Source organism: Rhinopithecus roxellana, chromosome 20 (genome assembly GCF_007565055.1).
Source record: "Rhinopithecus roxellana isolate Shanxi Qingling chromosome 20, ASM756505v1, whole genome shotgun sequence".
Lineage (NCBI taxonomy): Eukaryota > Metazoa > Chordata > Mammalia > Primates > Cercopithecidae > Rhinopithecus > Rhinopithecus roxellana.
In genome coordinates, this window is record NC_044568.1 from 7,673,302 (window position 1) to 7,691,591 (window position 18,290).

Here is an 18,290-nt window from a genome sequence, read left to right on the forward strand (position 1 = left end):
ACGCCACCACGCCCAGCTAATTTTAATATTTTTTATAGAGACAAGGTTTCACCATGTTGCCCAGGCTAATCTCAGAACGCCTGAGCTCAAGAGTTCAGTCTGCCTGCCCCAGCCTCCCAAAGTGCTGGGATTACAGGCATGAGCCACTGTGCCCTGGACTATGTATCATTTTTATTCTGCCTTTTTCATCACCACTCCCCCGCCCCCCACTGAACAGATCACAGTCCCCCATGTTTCTATAGAGTCTTCGTAATGATAGCATCTGTGTAATAGCAGCTTCCACTTCTCTGGTGTTGGACATTTGGGTTGCTTCCAGGGTTTTGTTATTACTGAACACTGACTATCTTCTTGCCCAGAGTTCATATGCTCAGGAACAATTTGCTGGAATGTGCTTACTGGGCAAAGACCAAACATATGGCATTTTCTATATTTTCATACTACTTCTGAGAAGGTTCTATGAATTACCAGCAGTGTCTAAGTTTGCCAGTTTCAACATCATCTTGCCAGCTTTACAAGTTGTCTTCATTTCGGTGTAGACTCTGGAGCCAAACTGCCTAAGTTTGCATTCTACCCCTGCCGCATACTATAATAGTTATGTGACCTTGGGCGAGTTCTTTAACCTTTCTATGCCTTATACTGCTTATCTACTAAATGGAGGTAATAAAAGTGATTACAGCCGGGCACAGAGGCTCACTCCTGTAATCCCAACACTGTGGGAGACCAAAGTGGGCAGATGGTCAGGAGTTCAAGACCAGCCTGGCCAACGTGGTGAAACCCTGTCGCTACTAACAACACAGGCAAAAAAAATTAGCCAGATGTGGTGGCACACGCCTGTAGTCCAAGCTACCTCAGCTGGGAGGCTGAGGTAGGAGAATCAGAAGTGCTTGAACCCTGGGAGGCGGAGGTTGCAGTGAGCCGAGATTGCATCACTGCACTCCAGCCTGGGCGACAGTGTGAGACTCCGTCTCAAAAAAAAAAAAAAAGTGATTACCCTGTAGGATTATTGTGAAGAGGAACATCTTCATACAGTTGATCATTATTATTCTCTGACTCTCTGTCTGTGAGTCTGTGTCATCACTAAAACTGATCTGTAACCCCACAGTTGATACTTGTGTATTTTTGCGGTCACTTGCAGACGCATGCAGAGAGGCAACATTTTTAGTCCCCCAATACACACGTTCCCAGCTGATACAGAACAAGGCAATTCTCTGCCTCTCATACTATAAGCAAGTGTCCTTTTTGCAGTGTACATAGTGCCATGTTTTTCACATTTTTGTGCTTTCTGCTGGTGATTTCGTTGCTTAAACTGGCCTCATACATAGTGCAGAAATGCTGTTCAGTGTTCCTAGGCATGAGGCTGTGATGTGCCTTATGAAGAAAATATATATGTTGGGAAGCTTTGTTCAGGCATGAGTGATAGTGCTTTTGACTGTGAGTTCAGTGTGAATGAATCAACGATGTAATAAGGCATCTTTAAACAGAAACACACATACACAAGGTTCTGTGTTGATTGGGTCATGAAAATGTGACCAAAGACTCACAGGCACCTAACCCTGTATTTCCTCTAGGAGCAATAGTTCCAAATTGGCTAATTCAGAATTCACGGTGACTTTCTAGACCACTTGTACTGTGAATAATGAGAATCAACTTTAGGTTTTTAGAGCAGAGTTTAGCATACAGTGTGTACCTTTTATGTGATTGCTATTATTTTTTAAAATTTAAATTGTGCTAATTTGATTGGCATTTATTTAATTACTGAAGAAGATGCACACTTGTTGCTAGGTTGGCTGGTTGTCTGTATAAATGTAGTTGATGTAGGGGCATCTAAAGCTGTGTATAAAATGCAGGCAAATCTGGCGTCCAATGGAAGCAGTTTTCTGGGGGCTGAAGAGGACACTGTACCCTGCATATGGCAGTGTGACATCAGGATTGGGTAAAGGACCAGGCTCAAGGTGTAAGGATGGTCTTCAGTGAAAGCTAAATTAGGGACCTGGCCACACTCCTGCCTTTTAGCCAAAAGACATGATAATCCTATTGTTAACCTTGAACCGACGCCTGCATTGATATATTTTTTAACTGCATTAGAATATGAAATGATGGCCTTTGAAATATCAGGGGTGAGTGTTTTGAGAACACATCTATTCACTGAAGCAAAACATTAGCCCACCTGGTCTGACGAAAGATGTTTTCTGATTTGTAAATGGATGGTGTGAAATCTCTCTCACAAAGCCTGAGAGCCTAAAAACCACTTTTTGTTACACATCAAATGAAGTTTCACACAAAATGAAATTGCATAAAATTGGTATATTTTCAGAAAGCCCAGGCTGTATGATAGCAGTGTGTACACACACGTCTCCTCTCTGCCTTGGCCAGCATGGGGCCTGAACTGGGTGTGTTCTTTTTCGCTAATGTGTATTTGAACCTCAGAATGAGAGCTGCAGAAACTTCCCTGTAGGGCCCCAAACTGTCTCCCCCTCGTGGCTTCTCTAAGTGGGTAATGGGCCTGTTAGAGGCTGTTTGTGGACAAACAGCTGGGCACACGCCCCCTGGGCTCTGATTAGAGACGCTTCACTGTGGGAACAGCAGTTCGCTCCTGGCTTGGGGGTTCAGCAGCCCAGACTCTCAGATGATGAGGAGGAACAAGCTACTGTTTCTCTTTCAGGATATTAAAGCATTTGAAAAGCAAGGACCCCGTGCAATTGAGGCTGGAGCACTTGGAGCAAGGTTTCTCTGTCTATGTCAACGGTGCCAATTCGGAGCTGAAATCGTCACCACGGAAAGCCATTCACTCTGACTTCTCCAGAAGTGCCTCCCACACGGAGGGGACACACGGTGAGCACAGGCCCTCCAGGCTGAGTCACAGCTCTGTTAATCAAAATTAATTAGGGGCTGGGTACAGTGGCTCACACCTGTAATCACAGCACTTTGAGAGGCTGAGACAGGTGGATCACTTGAGGCCAAGAGTTCCAGACCAGCCCGGGCAACATGGTGAACCCCTATCTCTACTAAAAACATGAAAATTAGCCACGCATGATGGCATAGCATATACCTGTAGTCCCAGCTACTGAGGAGGCTGAGGCACAAGAATCACTTAAATCTGGGAGGCGGTGGTTGCAGTGAGCCGAAATCGTGCCACTGCAGTCCAGCATGGGTGACAGAGCAAGACTCTGTCAAAAAAAAAAAAAAAAAAAAAAATAGTGACTATGGAACCACATCCTGGGCATGTGAACAATGAACACAAGTTAACTACACCTGCATGGCCAGAAAGAGCATAAGAATGAGAAAGAGAAATCCTGTTTTATTCCTTTTTAAACTAGTCTTGGCCTCTACTACCCCAGAGCAAAGGCAGTCAAAGCAGTAAATTTCTAGCTTTTACATTTCCTGGGTCTTAAGTCAGTACTTTAAGGAAATGTCTAGGGAAATTTTGGATTATATCTGATTTTTCACTTGATATGTCTTAACTTTAGTACCTAACCCCTGTGTAATATTTGATTCCACTGCTCATTTCTGCATTTAGTTAATCTATACCGTGCATACTTTAAATGGATTTCGTGTGCCCTATAAGAAAACCGCAGGAAGCTTGTATATAATAGAAAAATACCCAACCCAGCCTAGCATAGGCACCAAAAATGATTGGACAGTTGAATGAATGAAACAGCAGAGCATGTGGCGTCAGGATACCATGGGGAAGCCACTTAGTCTCTCTGTGCCTTTGTTTGCTCATCTCTAAAATGGGACTCAGCAAGGCATGGTGGCTCATGCCTGTAATCCCAGCACTTTGGGAGGCCAAAGTGGGCAGATCGTTTGAGCTCAGGAGTTAGAGGCCAGCCTGGGCAACATAGTGAGACCCTGTCTCTGCAAAAAATATAAAAAGTAGCTGGGCATGGTGGTGCCTGCCTGTAGTCTCAGCTACTCAGGAGACTGAGGCAGGAGAACTGATTGAGCCCAGGAAGTCAAGGTTACAGTGAGCTATGACCATGCCACCGTACTCCAGCCTGGGCGACAGAGCGAGACCCTGTTTCAAAATAAATAAATAAATATTTTAAAAAATAAAATAAAATGGGACTGGCGAGACTGCTTATCCCAAGTAGTTGTCAGAATGCCTTTCAAGGTAGGCTGCCTTGTTGGAGAGGCCAGCGTGCTACCAAGCAAGTTATAAGAGGATCTGGAATGAGGCAGACTGGATTTGAATGAACCCTGTTCTGCCACTTTCTGGCTTTGAGACCTTAGGCAATTAGGACTTCTCTGACCCTCAGTTTCCTCTTGCATAAAATGGGAATAATTATGCCTGCCTTGCAGGCTTGCTGGGAAGATTAAATGATGTAAGAAATGTAAATTCTCTGGCACACAGTAACTTTGATTTGTGTTATTCTAATCTATAGCCTCACAGACATGGTAAGATCCCAAGCCATTAATATATAGTAAAAGTCAAAACAACAACAAAAGGGCAAGAAGAGAAAGTGATTCCTGAAATGTTTTCCTAGGAGAGCCACTGCAGTTGAACTCAGAGTGTAGCTTGAGCTCCCCAGCCCCCAGGGCAAAGAGGGAAACCAGTGGCTCTCCTAGTTTTCATGGTGGAGGCAGACCTGCTGCTAGTAAGGAGAATTCAACTTTTCCTGGTCCAGGTTTCAGGGAGGAAGAGATTACAGGAATCTATGTACTTGGAACACCAGCAGTACCTTCATTCATTCATTCAGCAAAGAGATTCACCCTCTACCCTCTTTTACACAAATGATGACCTCTTGTACCGACTGTCCTGAACCTTGTCTCTATAGCTTAGAGACTCTTCTCTGTATATATAGATCTGTCTGATCTGACCATATACTATACATATTATTCCATGGCATGGATATACTGGAACTTATTTACCCATTCCTTTTTTGCTCAACATTTAGCTTGTTTTCTAATGTCTTGTTGCCACAAACAGCGCTGTAGTCAATGTCCTGATACATAAGACTTTGGGCACACTGATACGTATTTTAGACATGAGTTACAAACCAACCCAGTACTGTGAGCTTGTCATCAGTGCCTCACCCAGTCTCCTTCCCTCGTCTCTGGTGCAGATTATGGACGAAGAACTCTGTTTCGAGAAGCTGAAGAAGCCTTAAGACGCAGTTCACGGACAGCCCCCAGTAAAGTCCAGCGCCGAGGATGGCACCAGGTCTGGAGATTGTAGCCCCAGCCCATGCTTTCGAATATAGAGTGTGGGTGGCTGTGGGAATAGAAATGCAATCAGAGCATTTAAAACCCCCATGGGCCAGGCGCAGTGGCTCCTTTATGCAATCCCAGCATTTTGGGAGGGTGAGGTGGGAGGATCACTTTGAGCCCAGGAGTTCGAGACCAGCTTGGGCAACAAAGTGAGACCTCATCTCTACTAAAAATAAAAATAAAAAATTCGCCAGATGTGGTAGCACGTACCTCTAGTCCCAGCTACTCAGGAGGCTGAGGTGCAAGGATTGCATGAGCCCAGAAGTTTAAGGCTGCAGTGAGCTACAGTCGCATCACTGCACTCCAGCCTGGGCAACAGAGAAAGAGCCTGTCAAAAAAACAAAACAAAACAAACAAACAAAAAAACACCCTATGGGGAGTAGGTGGGTCTGGCCAGGCACGGTCGTGTTCCCTTTCTGCATGTGGTACTGACCTCTGGAGAGACCTCTCCACTGCGTGGCTCTCCCCTTTGGATGTGGCCACTCCAGCCCCACTGAGGAGTGTAGAAAGGTCAGACTCACAGTCCCATCATGATGACTCATTCATTCAGCTCTTTTTTTTTTTTTTTTTTTTTTTTTTTTTATTAAGTATCCCCTATGTGCCAGGCACAGTCCTGGATGCCAGGGATACAGTGGGTGCATATGACAAAGCCCCCTGCCCCATATAACCGAGATGCCATTTTGGGTTGCAGCTGGTGTGCTGATGTCAGGAGCTTGCATTTCGGAACATCTACCTCAGTTACCAGGCATAGGCTCAGCTCCCATGTAACTCGTTTCCTTTGCCCTCCCAGCAGAACTGTAGAGTACGTTCTAACATTGTCCCTCTTTATAAGGAGCTGAAGAGATGGAGATTCAGAAAAGTTCAGTGAGTTTTCCAAGGTCAACAGCTACGAAGTGGCAGAATCAAGAGTCAGTCTTAGATCTTTTGCCCCAAATTCTGTGTTCTTGCTCATATAGTTCTTGATATTTTACCTCGTAGTCACTCACACCTTACTGGGGACCAGCAGGTTCCAGCCCCGTCAAATGAAGAATGACAAGGTTCACAAACTTGGAAAGGAAAGCTTTATTTCTCAAAAAGGGTGGCAGCCTTCCTCCCCGGGTGGCCATTCCGGCAGGCTAGGAAACACAGCCTCAGGCCAGAAGCCAGAAACCTGCACTTTTGAAGTTCGGAGGGATAAGGCAGGGATTTATGCTGAATAGGTGGCCCAATATACATATTCAGTAAGCTGTAGGAGGAGTTATGAATATTTATAAACGGAGACATATGCACATGTGCAGTTGAGCTTCATGCCTCTCCATGGATCCATCGTCAAAAAATGGCGGCATTAGCAGGATCTGAGAGTGGAGGTTTTGGCCTTCTGATGTCAAAAGGCGAATCAGGAGACACGGAAACCCTCATTGTGCATCCTCCATAGAGGGGTCAGAACCACTCTGTGGTCAGTGGTCTCTTACCAGGAATAAATGCTGGTCAGTTGTGTAGTAACCACAGAAGGGATAGGCAGCAGGCAGGCTGTTGGTTGATATCAGTGGTGGAGTCTTTGAAAAGGGCTTGTTTCTTTCTTTCTTTTTTTTTTTTTTTTGAGACAGAGTCTCACTCTGTCACCCTGGGTGGAGTGCAGTGGTATGATCTTGGCTCACTGCAACCTCCACCTCCCAGTTTCAAGCGATTTTCCTGCTTCAACCTCCCAAGTAGTTGGGATTACAGGTGCCTGCCACTACACTCGTCTAATTTTGTATTTTTAATAGAGATGGGGTTTCACCATGTTGGCCAAACTGGTCTCAAACTCCTGACCTCAGGTGATCTGCCTGCCTCAGCCTCCCAAAGTGCTGGCATTACAGGCGTAAGCCACCGCACCCAGCTGAAAAGGGCTGGTTTCTTTTTAACCCTTAGAAAAGAAAACCTCTGGCGGTTAATGAGGGAGGGGATATAATGAGGCATGTCTGACCTCCCATCCTATCATGGCTGGGAACTCAGTTTTAAGGTTACTCTGGGGTCCCCTTGGCCAAGAAGGGGTTCATTCAGTTGGCTGGGATCTTGAGATTTTATTTCTCAGTCCTGACTGTACATTTAAATGGCCTAGGGAGGTTTTAAAACATAGATACTCAGGCCCCACCCCCAGAGATTCTGACTTGCTGAGGATTAAGCAGTGTTATTTTAAAAATTACTGTAATTTTTTCTCTTTAAAATTTATTTTTTTACTATATTTTTATTTTTTATATAAAATAAAATGAAATTTAGATATGTTTTTTATTTATTTTTATATATTTTTTATTTATTTTTATTCACTATATTACCCAGGCTAGTCTTGAACTTCTGGCCTCAAGTGATCCTCCTGCCCCGGCCTCCCAAAGTGCTGAGATTTCAAGCATGAGCCACCACGCCAGGCCTGTTGTTATTTTTTACCTTTGTGTTCACCAAGATTGGGAACTACTACCACATACCATTTCACACTGTACTAAATGTATGGGACTATAGTTAAATGCTTTCATACCCTTTGCCAGCCCACCCACAATAACCCTGTAGGTCAGAAAATGTCCTCATTGTGCTACTGAAAAAATCAAGACCAAGAGAGGTAAAGTGACTTCCTCAGAGTCACATAGCTACTAAGGAGGAAGGCAGACTGGAAGTTGAACTCTGGGCCTGTGGTTACAAACCCAGTGGTCTTTCTGCCTCCCCACAGGGGCATCTTCAAGTCATTGATTAATTGGGGAAGGGTGTCCCTGCCTCATCTCAGTGCTGAGGAGCAAGGCCTGGAGGACACACAGCCTGGAGGCCTCCTTTTGTCCCCTGCAATGAATATTAATTTGTTGCTAATGAGGCCTTTCTCCACTTCTCACTCAAGACAGTTCTTCTAGTTGTTTTGAGAGCCTTCTATTGTCAGGAGCCATATTTGTGTCTTAGACTATGGCTTAATAGCTGGCCCTAGAGTCTGTGCAATTTAAAAAACTTGGCCTAAGATTAATTAGCATCCTCCTCAGTCTCTCCTTGTGGTCCCACACTTCACAGGGCCTAATCATAGCTAATTTCCTGATTTCCTGATGCCTCGAGGGCTGTAATTGTCCTTCTACACTATAGCAGTCAGGGGTCAGTCAGTGCCTAACAGCGGAGACCACTCAGGCTATTTTAAGCAGCAACAAATGCAGTGCAGGGAGTCGGGTGCTTACGAAGTCCTTGGGCTAGCATGAGGAGTGGACTCTGGGCTGGGCCTCTAGGAATGGTGCCTCAAAAGCGTGGCCACTTAGCCTGGGCTCGCCAGGAGAGCAGCTGCTGAGGACACCGTTGGGAAGGCAGGGGATCAGCATCAGGAAGGTGTCACCTTAGCTGCAATCCAGGAGTCAGGGAGTTACTGCCCCAGCTTTTGGCCTCAGAGTGATCCCATGCCTGCTAGGACAACACTATGAAGACCCTGCCCCACAGCGTGGCTAGCCAGCCAGGAACATTGTGGAAGAACTGGATGCCACCAGGACTGTGCTTAGCACTGAAACAGCCAACATCCATCCCCCTCCTCTCCTCACCTCACTTCTGCTTTCCCTGGCTCGTGTGAGGCCATCTGATTGGCTGAACCTAAAGCACACCCAGAACCCAAGCCAGAATTTAACCATAATAGGTCCATTGCACGATACTGGCAAGTCTATACACGTAGACACCGGGTTTCAGCAGAGAGAGATGTTTAATTGTAGGGCCGCCAAATGAGATGGGAGGAAACCTCAAATCTGTTTCCCGGAGGAGTTTGGGGCCAGTGTTTTTAAGGGTTTTGGTGTGGGCTGATGTGTGGAGATCATTGATTGGTGGAAGAGCGCAGGGTGAAGTCACGGGACAGGGAGATGAAGAAGCTGTGTTCTCACGCAGATCCCGTTCTTCTGTGAGGGCCTTCAAACTGGCTAGCGTCAGTTGTTTTGCTGGAATTTAAGATCTGGAAAACATCTTAAGCAATTCTTAAACAAAAGCTTTAATGATTCTACAGTCAGAAATCTATAAGGAATAATGGGAATGCTAATGGTCAGTATCCAGTGAATTTCAGTTACAAGGAAGTGGGTCAAAGTGCAGTGATTAATGCTGAATTATAACTATATTCTGTGAGAATTCTTGTTAACCCTGTGAGGACAGCTTCAGAAAGGGAGTCTGGGAAATGCAGTATTTGGCTTTCTGGCCTCTCCCCCACAGAAAGGCTCCCCAGGAGGAGTGTGGGATGGGTACCGAGTGCCAGCCTCCTCCAGTCCAAAGCATGGACTCTGCTCCACACACCCAGGCCTTTGGGGACCACCCTTAAAGATAGAGACAAACCAGGAAGCATTCAGAAGTGGTGAATGAACTACAACATGTGTCATGAATGAAATCATCTGTTAATTTAACAGACATGTATTGGCACCCAGCAGGGCCCAGGCACTGTGCAAGGCTCTAGGGTTCAAAAAATCCAAGAAGGCTCAGTTCCTGCCTTTGAAACTCGGGCTGTGAAGACATGGGGACTGCTTAACTAGGCAGAGGGTGTGACACCTGACTTCAAACACATGGAGGGCAGGCCTGGTGGGGTCCGGAAGTTAACCACTTGAAGCCTGTGGGTCAAACTTGCCCCCAGATAATGGTTGTTGGACTCACAAAGTTTTAAAAAGACTTTTAGAAGCTTGCCAACATTTAAATTCACAAGATTTTATATTAAAAATATATCTAGCCAGGCACGATGGCTCATGCCTGTAATCCTAGCACTTTAGGAGGCCGAGGAAGGAGGATCACCTGAGCTCAGGAGTTCAAGACCATCCCGGGCAACATAGCAAGTCCCATCTCTACTAAAAATAAAAAAATTAGCCAGGCATAGTAGCGCACACCTCTAGTCCCAGCTACTGAGGAGGCTGAGACAGTTAGGATCACTTGAGGCCAGGAGTTCAAGGGTACAATGAGCCATGACCGCACGACTGCACTCCAGACTGGGGGACACAGCAAGACCCTATCTCAAAATCAAAAATCTAGATTTCTTCTTCCCTGAAAAAAATGGAAAAGTCTGGCCCCCACGCTGGGCCATCCTCCTCCCCACTAGGCAGCCAGCAGCAGGAGCCGTGTCCAGCAGCTTTGCTTTGGACAGGACACGAGCCTTCCTGTTTACCAAAGTCCCTACCACTCCCCAGAGCTTCAGTGGTGAGGCTGAGCGGTAGCTGTGGTTTATTATCAGATTTAGGCTATGGTTTCTCTTATCTCATGTTTCCATTTCCCACCTGGCTCTTCAGGGCGTTTGAATTTGTGGCCCCTGGAGAATGGAAGGAATAGGCTTTGGACTGCTCACTGACTGTGTGCCCCGGAGCTGGCTGTGTAACCTCTCTGAGCTGTGTGTCTTGGAGCTGTCTGTGTAACCTCTCTGAGCTGTGTGCCCTGGAACTGGCTGTGTAACCTCTCTGAGCTGTGTGTCTTGGAGCTGTCCGTGTAACCTCTCTGAGCTGTGTGCCCTGGAGCTGTCCGTGTAACCTCTCTGAGCTGTGTGCCCTGGAGCTGGCTGTGTAACCTCTCTGAGCTGTGTGCCCTGGAGCTGGCTGTGTAACCTCTCTGAGCTGTGTGCCCTGGAGCTGGCTGTGTAACCTCTCTGAGCTGTGTGCCCTGGAGCTGGCTGTGTAACCTCTCTGAGCTGTGTGTCTTGGAGCTGGCTGTGTAACCTCTCTGAGCTGTGTGCCCTGGAGCTGGCTGTGTAACCTCTCTGAGCTGTGTGCCCTGGAGCTGGCTGTGTAACCTCTCTGAGCTGTGTGTCTTGGAGCTGGCTGTGTAACCTCTCTGAGCTGTGTGTCTTGGAGCTGGCTGTGTAACCTCTCTGAGCTGTGTGCCCTGGAGCTGGCTGTGTAACCTCTCTGAGCTGTGTGTCTTGGAGCTGGCTGTGTAACCTCTCTGAGCTGTGTGTCTTGGAGCTGGCTGTGTAACCTCTCTGAGCTGTGTGTCTTGGAGCTGGCTGTGTAACCTCTCTGAGCTGTGTGCCCTGGAGCTGGCTTTTAATCTCTCTGAGCTGTGTGTCTTGGAGCTGGCTGTGTAACCTCTGTGAGCTGTGTGTCTTGGAGCTGGCTGTGTAACCTCTCTGAGTTGTGTGCCCTGGAGCTGGCTGTGTAACCTCTCTGAACTGTGTGCCCTGGAGCTGGCTGTGTAACCTCTCTGAGCTGTGTGCCCCAGGAGCTGGCCAGGTAACCTCTCTAAGTTACGTGCCCCAGATCTGGCCATGTGACTTCTGTGAGCTGTGTGCTCTGGAGCTGGCCATGTAATCACTCTGAGTTTCGATTTCATCATCAATGAAACCTCCCAGGGCTGCTGGAGTGGAGCGTGTGCAGCGTGCATTACAGGTGGTCCATCAGCAGGGGATGCCTGCTGCTTCAGGTGGGAACAGGTGACAGACATGTCCAGAGGAATGGCTAAGAGCACAGACCCTGGAACCTTCCAGCAGCCCCAGTGCAAAGTCTTGGCTCCACCTCCTGCCAGCTGCACAGTGGCTAAGATGCTTAACCCCTCGGTGCCTGCTCTCTCATTTGTCATGTGGGGTTGGTAATGGTAATTAATGAGGGCAATTAATGAGGATCAGATGGGCCCATGTTTGGAGAGAGGCTAAAGCAGTGCCTGGCACAGGAGAAATAGTCAGTGAATGGTACTGACTGTTGTTGTTTTAATCAGTGGAGGGGCAGATGGGGAGGGCAGCTGGGCCTGGAGGCCTCAGGGCCCTTCACTCTAGTATGTTCCTTTGCTCACTCATACTCTACTTCATTCATTCTGTGCTCATATATTGAGCACATACTCAGTTTTGGCACTTACAGCTGCCAGGTTCCGAGCAGTGAGGCCAGCCCTGACTTCCTGGAGCTCATATTGATGGGGAGCGGATGGGGAGGTTGGGAAGGCAAAGGACCAAAGGCAAGCAAGTGAGTCGGGAGACAGTGCTACGAAGGAAGGACAGAGGACAGCAGCCTGATAGAGAAGGTGTCAGGGAACCGTTCCTTCAGCGAGGGTGTGCAGCACAGCCTCCCAAGGGACCCCATCGCAGCCAGGACCTGAGAGTTACCTGGAGCCAGCCCCAGAAAGATCTGTGGCTGGGGGAGGGTTTCAGGTGAGGGGACAGTGAGGGCAGTGGGCACTGGGCACAGGCTAAAAGGAGGCGGGGTGATCAGGACAGGCTGGCAGAAAGGGTAGAGATGAGGGTGTCAGGGTTGCAGGTAGGAAGAACCAGCCATGCAGGGCCTAGAAGACCACAGGAGGAAGTTTGGATTTCAATCTAAATGTGAGGAATTTCCAAGAGGGTTGAAACAGGAGAGCGCCATGTTTGGGTTCATGTTTTGGGTTCATGTGTGCAGAAAGGACTGCCCACAGGGGCAAGGGGCTAGAGGAGGAACAGGAAGCCTTTGAAGCAGGGCTCCCTCTCTCTCCACCAACCTTCCCCAGCCCCTGTCCTTGCACCTCTGTTCCCTGTCCCTGAGCTGCCACCAACACGTAGCTTCAGTGTTCCCCTGATCCATTGTGCCTTCTCCACGTGTGGTTTTACACTCCCTCCATATTTGTTAGTTGAAAGTTTCCAAGACAGAGACAGTCTGAATCTCTCAGGTCATCTCTTTCTCAGGGCATGGCTTGGGCTGCTCCTGCTTAGCCTGGATGAGGCATCCCCTCCTACCTCAGTCAGCTATGACTGGAGCCCCTCAGAGACCAGGAGCCCCTCAGAGACCAGATCACTTGATGTAAACCCTGCCTGCCGTGGCCGCATGAGCAGGAACCATGAGACCTGTAGCTTCTTGTCAAGAAGGCTGGAGGCAGAACAGTGAATAGGCTGGGTGTGCCAGCTATACTATTATTACCGTCATGAGGAAGACGGGCTGGATTGGTTTGCTCTGGCTCCAAGAAGTGGAGTTAAGTCCAGAGTTTCTCCATTGTAGACAGTCCATGGAGACAGAGTCTTGGGTCCATGGGATGGAGAGGAAGACAATCTTTCTATCCTAACCCTTTTGGATGGGCTCCTGCCATGCTTAGAGGTAGCCGAGGGTAGGCAGAGTGGTCAAGGCAGCCAAGTCCCCAATGGCCAGTGGCCGGTTCTCAAAAGCTACTCCACCAAGAAAGAGACCACTGTCCTCTCCCAGTCTTGGGGTTTCTCTTGTAGGGCAGTGCCAACCAGGAGAGATCAGCAGGGCCACACGGTCACCTTGTGTATTCACATTGGTCAGCTGGGGACACCGTGGTGGGATGCAGTGGTCCCAGTGCACAGTGAGCGCCTGCAGTCGCAGCCTTATTCACACTACGCACAGCCCCCTTGCTTCCCCATTCACCCTCCCTACTCTCTCCCTCGGCTTCCTGGCTGTCTTGCTGGATTTTTTTTTTTTCTTTTTCTTTTTCTTCTTCTTCTTCCATTTTTTTTTTTTTTTTTTTTTTTAAGACAGGTTCTTGCTATGTAGCCCACACTGGTCTTGAACTCCCAGGCTCGTGCGATCCACCCACCTTGACCTCCCAAAGTGCTGGGATTACAGGCGTGCACCACTGCACCCAGCCCTGAAACTCTCTTGAATCACATACCCTGTTTCTACTGACCAAGCCCAATCCATTCACTGCCTCCAGGAGAACAGGTTTCTCTTCTTATGATCTCACCCAACAATAAGAAAGCACATTGGGGTAGAGCTGCCCTGACAGGAGGGGCTGCGTCAGGTGCACTGGCCTCCAGATCCTTTGGTCAGAAGGTTATCGAGTCATCCCAGCACTGCCTGCTGGCTAAGAAGCTGATGACCTCCACCTGTAAAAACGCTTCCCAAACCCCTCCGATTCCTGGGGGTTTGGGGAAGATCATGGCGATGGCTGTGTTGGGCTCCCGAGCTGCCTCCTTCCCTGTGGAATGGGCTGGTGGTGATATATGGCCTCTTGTTCATACTGTCCTTTTCCCCCCACCACTTCTGGGCCTTAGATCTTTCTGCTGCTATCTGTGGATTAAGATTTACGGCTTCCTCAGCCTTGTAATACTTGGGTGGACAGCAGCCTAATCAACAGAACCGTCGTTTACCAAAATGCTGTCAGATTTGATGAACGTCATCGGCTCTTAGCATTAAATTGCTAGTGAAGGGATTGGCCTTCCAGCAATTTACTGTAGGGTGGGCTTTCCTTAAAGGTCTCTAAAGCAAGTTCATTGCAATTGTTAAAGCAGAGGCTTTGCTCTCACTCAGCCACCATATCCTGTGTCCTGTTGTGGCCTGTGCAGCTTCAGCACCTTCAGAAAATCTCACAAGTGAAAATGGGAAGTGTTGGGGGCCCTGTCTCTTGTTATCTTCCTTCTGAGTTCTGAAACCCCTGCAGTGAGGACAACAAATGAAACAAGCCATAAAGCATTGGCCTTTCCAGTGACCTTGCACAACACAGACTGTCAGAGTGGGGAGCCCTGCTATTTCTAACAGATCGGACAAACCGGGGATGAACACATCAAGTCAGCCGGACCTCCCCACCCTAGACCTGCCTTTGTCAGTGTTTTAGAGCTCTCCTACCTCTAGAGGGAGCCATTTGCATACTGCACAACCTGCACAACCATGTGGGGCAGCCCCCAGCCTTGCTCTTTTTTTCTACTTGACAATAAGCTTTAATGCACACCTTTTAGAACACTTTGCAAAGAGGGGTGGCAGATATGAACAAATAACTCTGGGCATGAACTGGGCTGAGTGTGGTCCAGGTATGAAATAAGCTGGCCTTGGGCTGGCAAAACGGAACATGGATTTTGGAGTGTCAGGGCTTTTAAATCCTCCTCCTGCATATGATTGATACTGCAAGGGTCTACCCAGGTCTGGGTGCTGCAAGTAGGCAGGAAAGAGCAGCCGCTTCGAAACACCCACTCAGGTACAGCAGCGTGCCAAGCGGGGAGCCAGCCAGGTGCACAGTCATCATCCCTTGCAAGGGTGTGGAGGTGGGAGGCAGGGAGCCATGCACGGCCTGGGGGGCTGGGTTGGAACCTGCCAGCCCAGGCTGCTCACTGGAGGTGAGCCTTCCGTGTGGGCAGGGCTGCTTTCAATCTCCTCCCAGTGGTGGCAGAGGAGCCTCCCTGGGGCTGGGGGCGGGAGAGCAGGCCAGATGGAGGGACTATTTATTCCCCTCTCCAGCACCCACTCAGCATTAGAAACTCTTTCTGGACCACATTAATTTTGTCACATGTTGCTTCATAAACACATTCTCCCATTATGTGTGCTGTGTGACCTCCTTGAGGGCAGGGCATTGGTTTTTAAAATTTTTTTTTTCTTTTTTGTATCTTCCTGTGTTTTCAAAACCTTGTATGCAGTCGGCGCTCAGTAAAAGCTTGCTGATTCAGTGCCTTAATGCCGACTGCAAACCTGGGTCCTGACACCGCGGCGAGGTGAGCAGTGGTGCTAAAGGGAAGATGGGAAAACCGTAGAAGAGAGAGAGGCCAAGCGCGGTGGCTCACGCCTGTAATCCCAGTACTTTGGGGGGCCGAGGCGTGTGGATCACCTGAGGTCAGGAGTTCGATACCAGCCTGGCCAACATGGTGAAACCCTGTCTCTACTAAAAATACAAAAAAATTAGCCGGACGTGGTGGTGAATGTCTGTAATCCCAGCTACTCAGGAGGCTGAGGCAGGATAATTGTCTAAACCCGGGAGGCGGAGGTTGCAGTGAGCTGAGATAGCGCCATTGCCCTCCAGCCTGGGCAACAGAGTGAGACTCTGTCTCAAAAAAAAGAAGAGAGACCAGGGCTTTCCTTGAACATTAGAGCTCTCTTTCATGCTTTCAATTCAAATCCAAGGCTAGCAGAGTTGTTCATCCCGATTCTTGTTATCTTAAGTTCAGGCACGTTTGGGTCCAGGAGCTCAAACGATGTAATGGCCTGTTCTTCATCTCTCAACTCCCCTGTGCCCCATGTGGTAGCAAGACAGGCCACCAGCAGCTGCTCACTTAGGTTCCGCCGCTCTGCTACCACATCTCTTCCATGCCCCAGAACCAGTCACCCAATCACTGGGAGCCAGGGGAATCGCATACTCTGATTGGCTAGACCTGGGTCACGTGCTTCATCCACCCCTGGGGAGGGCTCAGTGCCATGTGAACCTCTTGGGGCCCGGGCAGGAAGTGGGGAGCAAGACACCATCTCAAAAAGCAAAAATAGGGTGCTTTTACCAAACACAGGGCTTTTACCAAACACAGGGGAGTGTGTGCTGGACAGGCAGAAACAACAGCTTCCACAACAAAGCCCCGTCAATCTCCTGATCTCATGCTATTGGAAATTGAATGTGTGTGCCTATAAATTACCTGGGATCTTGCTCAGATTCACGTTCTGATTCCCAGGGCAAAGGAGGAGCCTGGAATTCTGCATTTCTCGCAGATTCCCAGGAGATAACCAGTGCTGCTGGTCCGTGGACCACACTTAGAGTAGCAGGGCCCTAGTCCGGGCCCCCTTTCTCTGGACAAAGGACTAGAAACCCATGGGGAGGCCAGGCAACACCCCAGGCCCTGGCCAGTGCTGGTGAGTCAGGCAGCTATTCAGGCTGGGCCCCGTGCCCCGTGGTCTCTTCTCCTTGCCCCCACTCAAGCCATCTCTTCCCCAGCTAGAAGGCCTCCTAGTATTTGGATGTTAATTGAGTAGTTTCTGGAGAGGAGGGAGGAGCGTTCTGGGACGTATGGTGGAAAATTCAAATCAATGGTGAACTTCAAAGCCTTTACAGCTTCATCTCAGTTGAGGCAGGAATACCTCCAGGAATCTCCGGGCCTGGAAACGGTCGGTGTTGGTTATATGTTCCGGGTAGTGCTTTCCCTCCACGGGCCCTAGCGTGGAGGCTAACATATGTGCTAAGAGCGAGTTGATGGGGCCTGGGAGGAAGCTGCACCATATGTGGAGCTGGAGCCCAGGGCAACATGGGACAGATGGTCAAGCCGAGGAGCAGAGAAAGTGGAAACAGCAGGGGGCACTGGGAGTCCGGAGGGGCATCTGCAAGCAACCTGTCTTCTATAGGAAGGCGGAGCCATGCACTTTCCTGCTGTACCCCGCCTCCTCCCTGTTCTCCCAGGGAGAATCCCTAGCTGCTTTTCTTCAGCCCTTTCCACCATCTTTCTAAGATCTTTTCTTCAAATGGTCTGTAACTCAGCCCCTGCCTCCTTTTTAGTGTTAGATATGCTTGGGAAATTCCCCCTCTTTTTTTCTCTTTTTTTCTTGTCTTTTTCTTTTTCTTTTTCTTTTTTTTTTTTTTTTGAGATCTCGCTCTGTTGCCTAGGCTGGAATGAAGTGGTGTGATCTTGGCTCACCGCACCCTCTGCCTCCTGGGTTCAAGCGATTCTGCTGCCTCAGCCTCCCGAGTAGCTGGGATTACAGATGTGTGCCACCATGCCGGCTAATTTTTTGCATTTTTAGTAGAGACAAGGTTTCACCATGCTGGCCAGGCTGGTCTCGAACTCCCAGCCTCAGGTAGCCTGCCTGCCTCGGCTTCCCAAAGTTCTGGGATTACAGGTGTGAGCCACCGCACGCACCCAGCCAGGGAAATTCTCTAATCCCAGTCCAAAGGCCACTTTAGCTCAGGCTGGACACATTGTTTCTTAATTTTTTTTTTTTTGTAGAGACAAAGTCTCACCATGTTGCCCAGGCTGCTCTCAAAATCCTGTCCTCAAACAATCCTTCCGCCTCGGCCTTCCAAAGAGCTGGGATTAGAGGTGTGAGCCACCACACCCAGCCCAGGTAGGGCACATTTATTCTTCAACATGCCTGCTGGGGGCAGTACAGCATGGTGATTTAGAACAATGGTTCATCCACAACTATAGCCCTTGGGCCAAATCTAGCCTCAGCCCGTATTTGTAAATAAAGTGTTATTGGAACACACCCATGCCCATTTCTTTAGTCACTGCCCATGGCTGCTTTTGAGCTGCAGTAGGATCTCTGGCCCTTTATAGGAAGTGTCGACCCATCTTTGGTTTAGTGTCAAGTCTCTGATTAGGCTGTGCAACTTCCTCGCTGTGTGGCCTTGGGCAAGTGGCCTACACCCTTGTGACTCAGTTTCCCCCTTGGGTTGCTTTGAGAACTAAATGAGCAACCAGGCACAGTGGCTTATGCCTGTAATCCCAACACTTTGTGAGGCCAAGGCGGGTGGATCACCTGAGGTCAGGAGTTCGAGACCAGCTT

General features: G+C 48.7%; 1 protein-coding gene across 3 annotated transcripts in view; it reads left to right on the plus strand.

Moving 5' to 3' along the window:
- KIAA0556 (KIAA0556 ortholog) overlaps positions 1-18,290 on the plus strand; it is a 232,651-nt gene that overhangs the window by 76,714 nt on the left and 137,647 nt on the right. For all 3 annotated transcript variants that reach the window (XM_030925123.1, XM_030925124.1, XM_030925125.1), the window contains exons 4-5: positions 2,663-2,832; positions 5,064-5,161. In XM_030925123.1, coding sequence (XP_030780983.1) covers positions 2,663-2,832; positions 5,064-5,161 — 268 coding nt within the window. The remainder of the gene's footprint in view (positions 1-2,662; positions 2,833-5,063; positions 5,162-18,290) is intronic.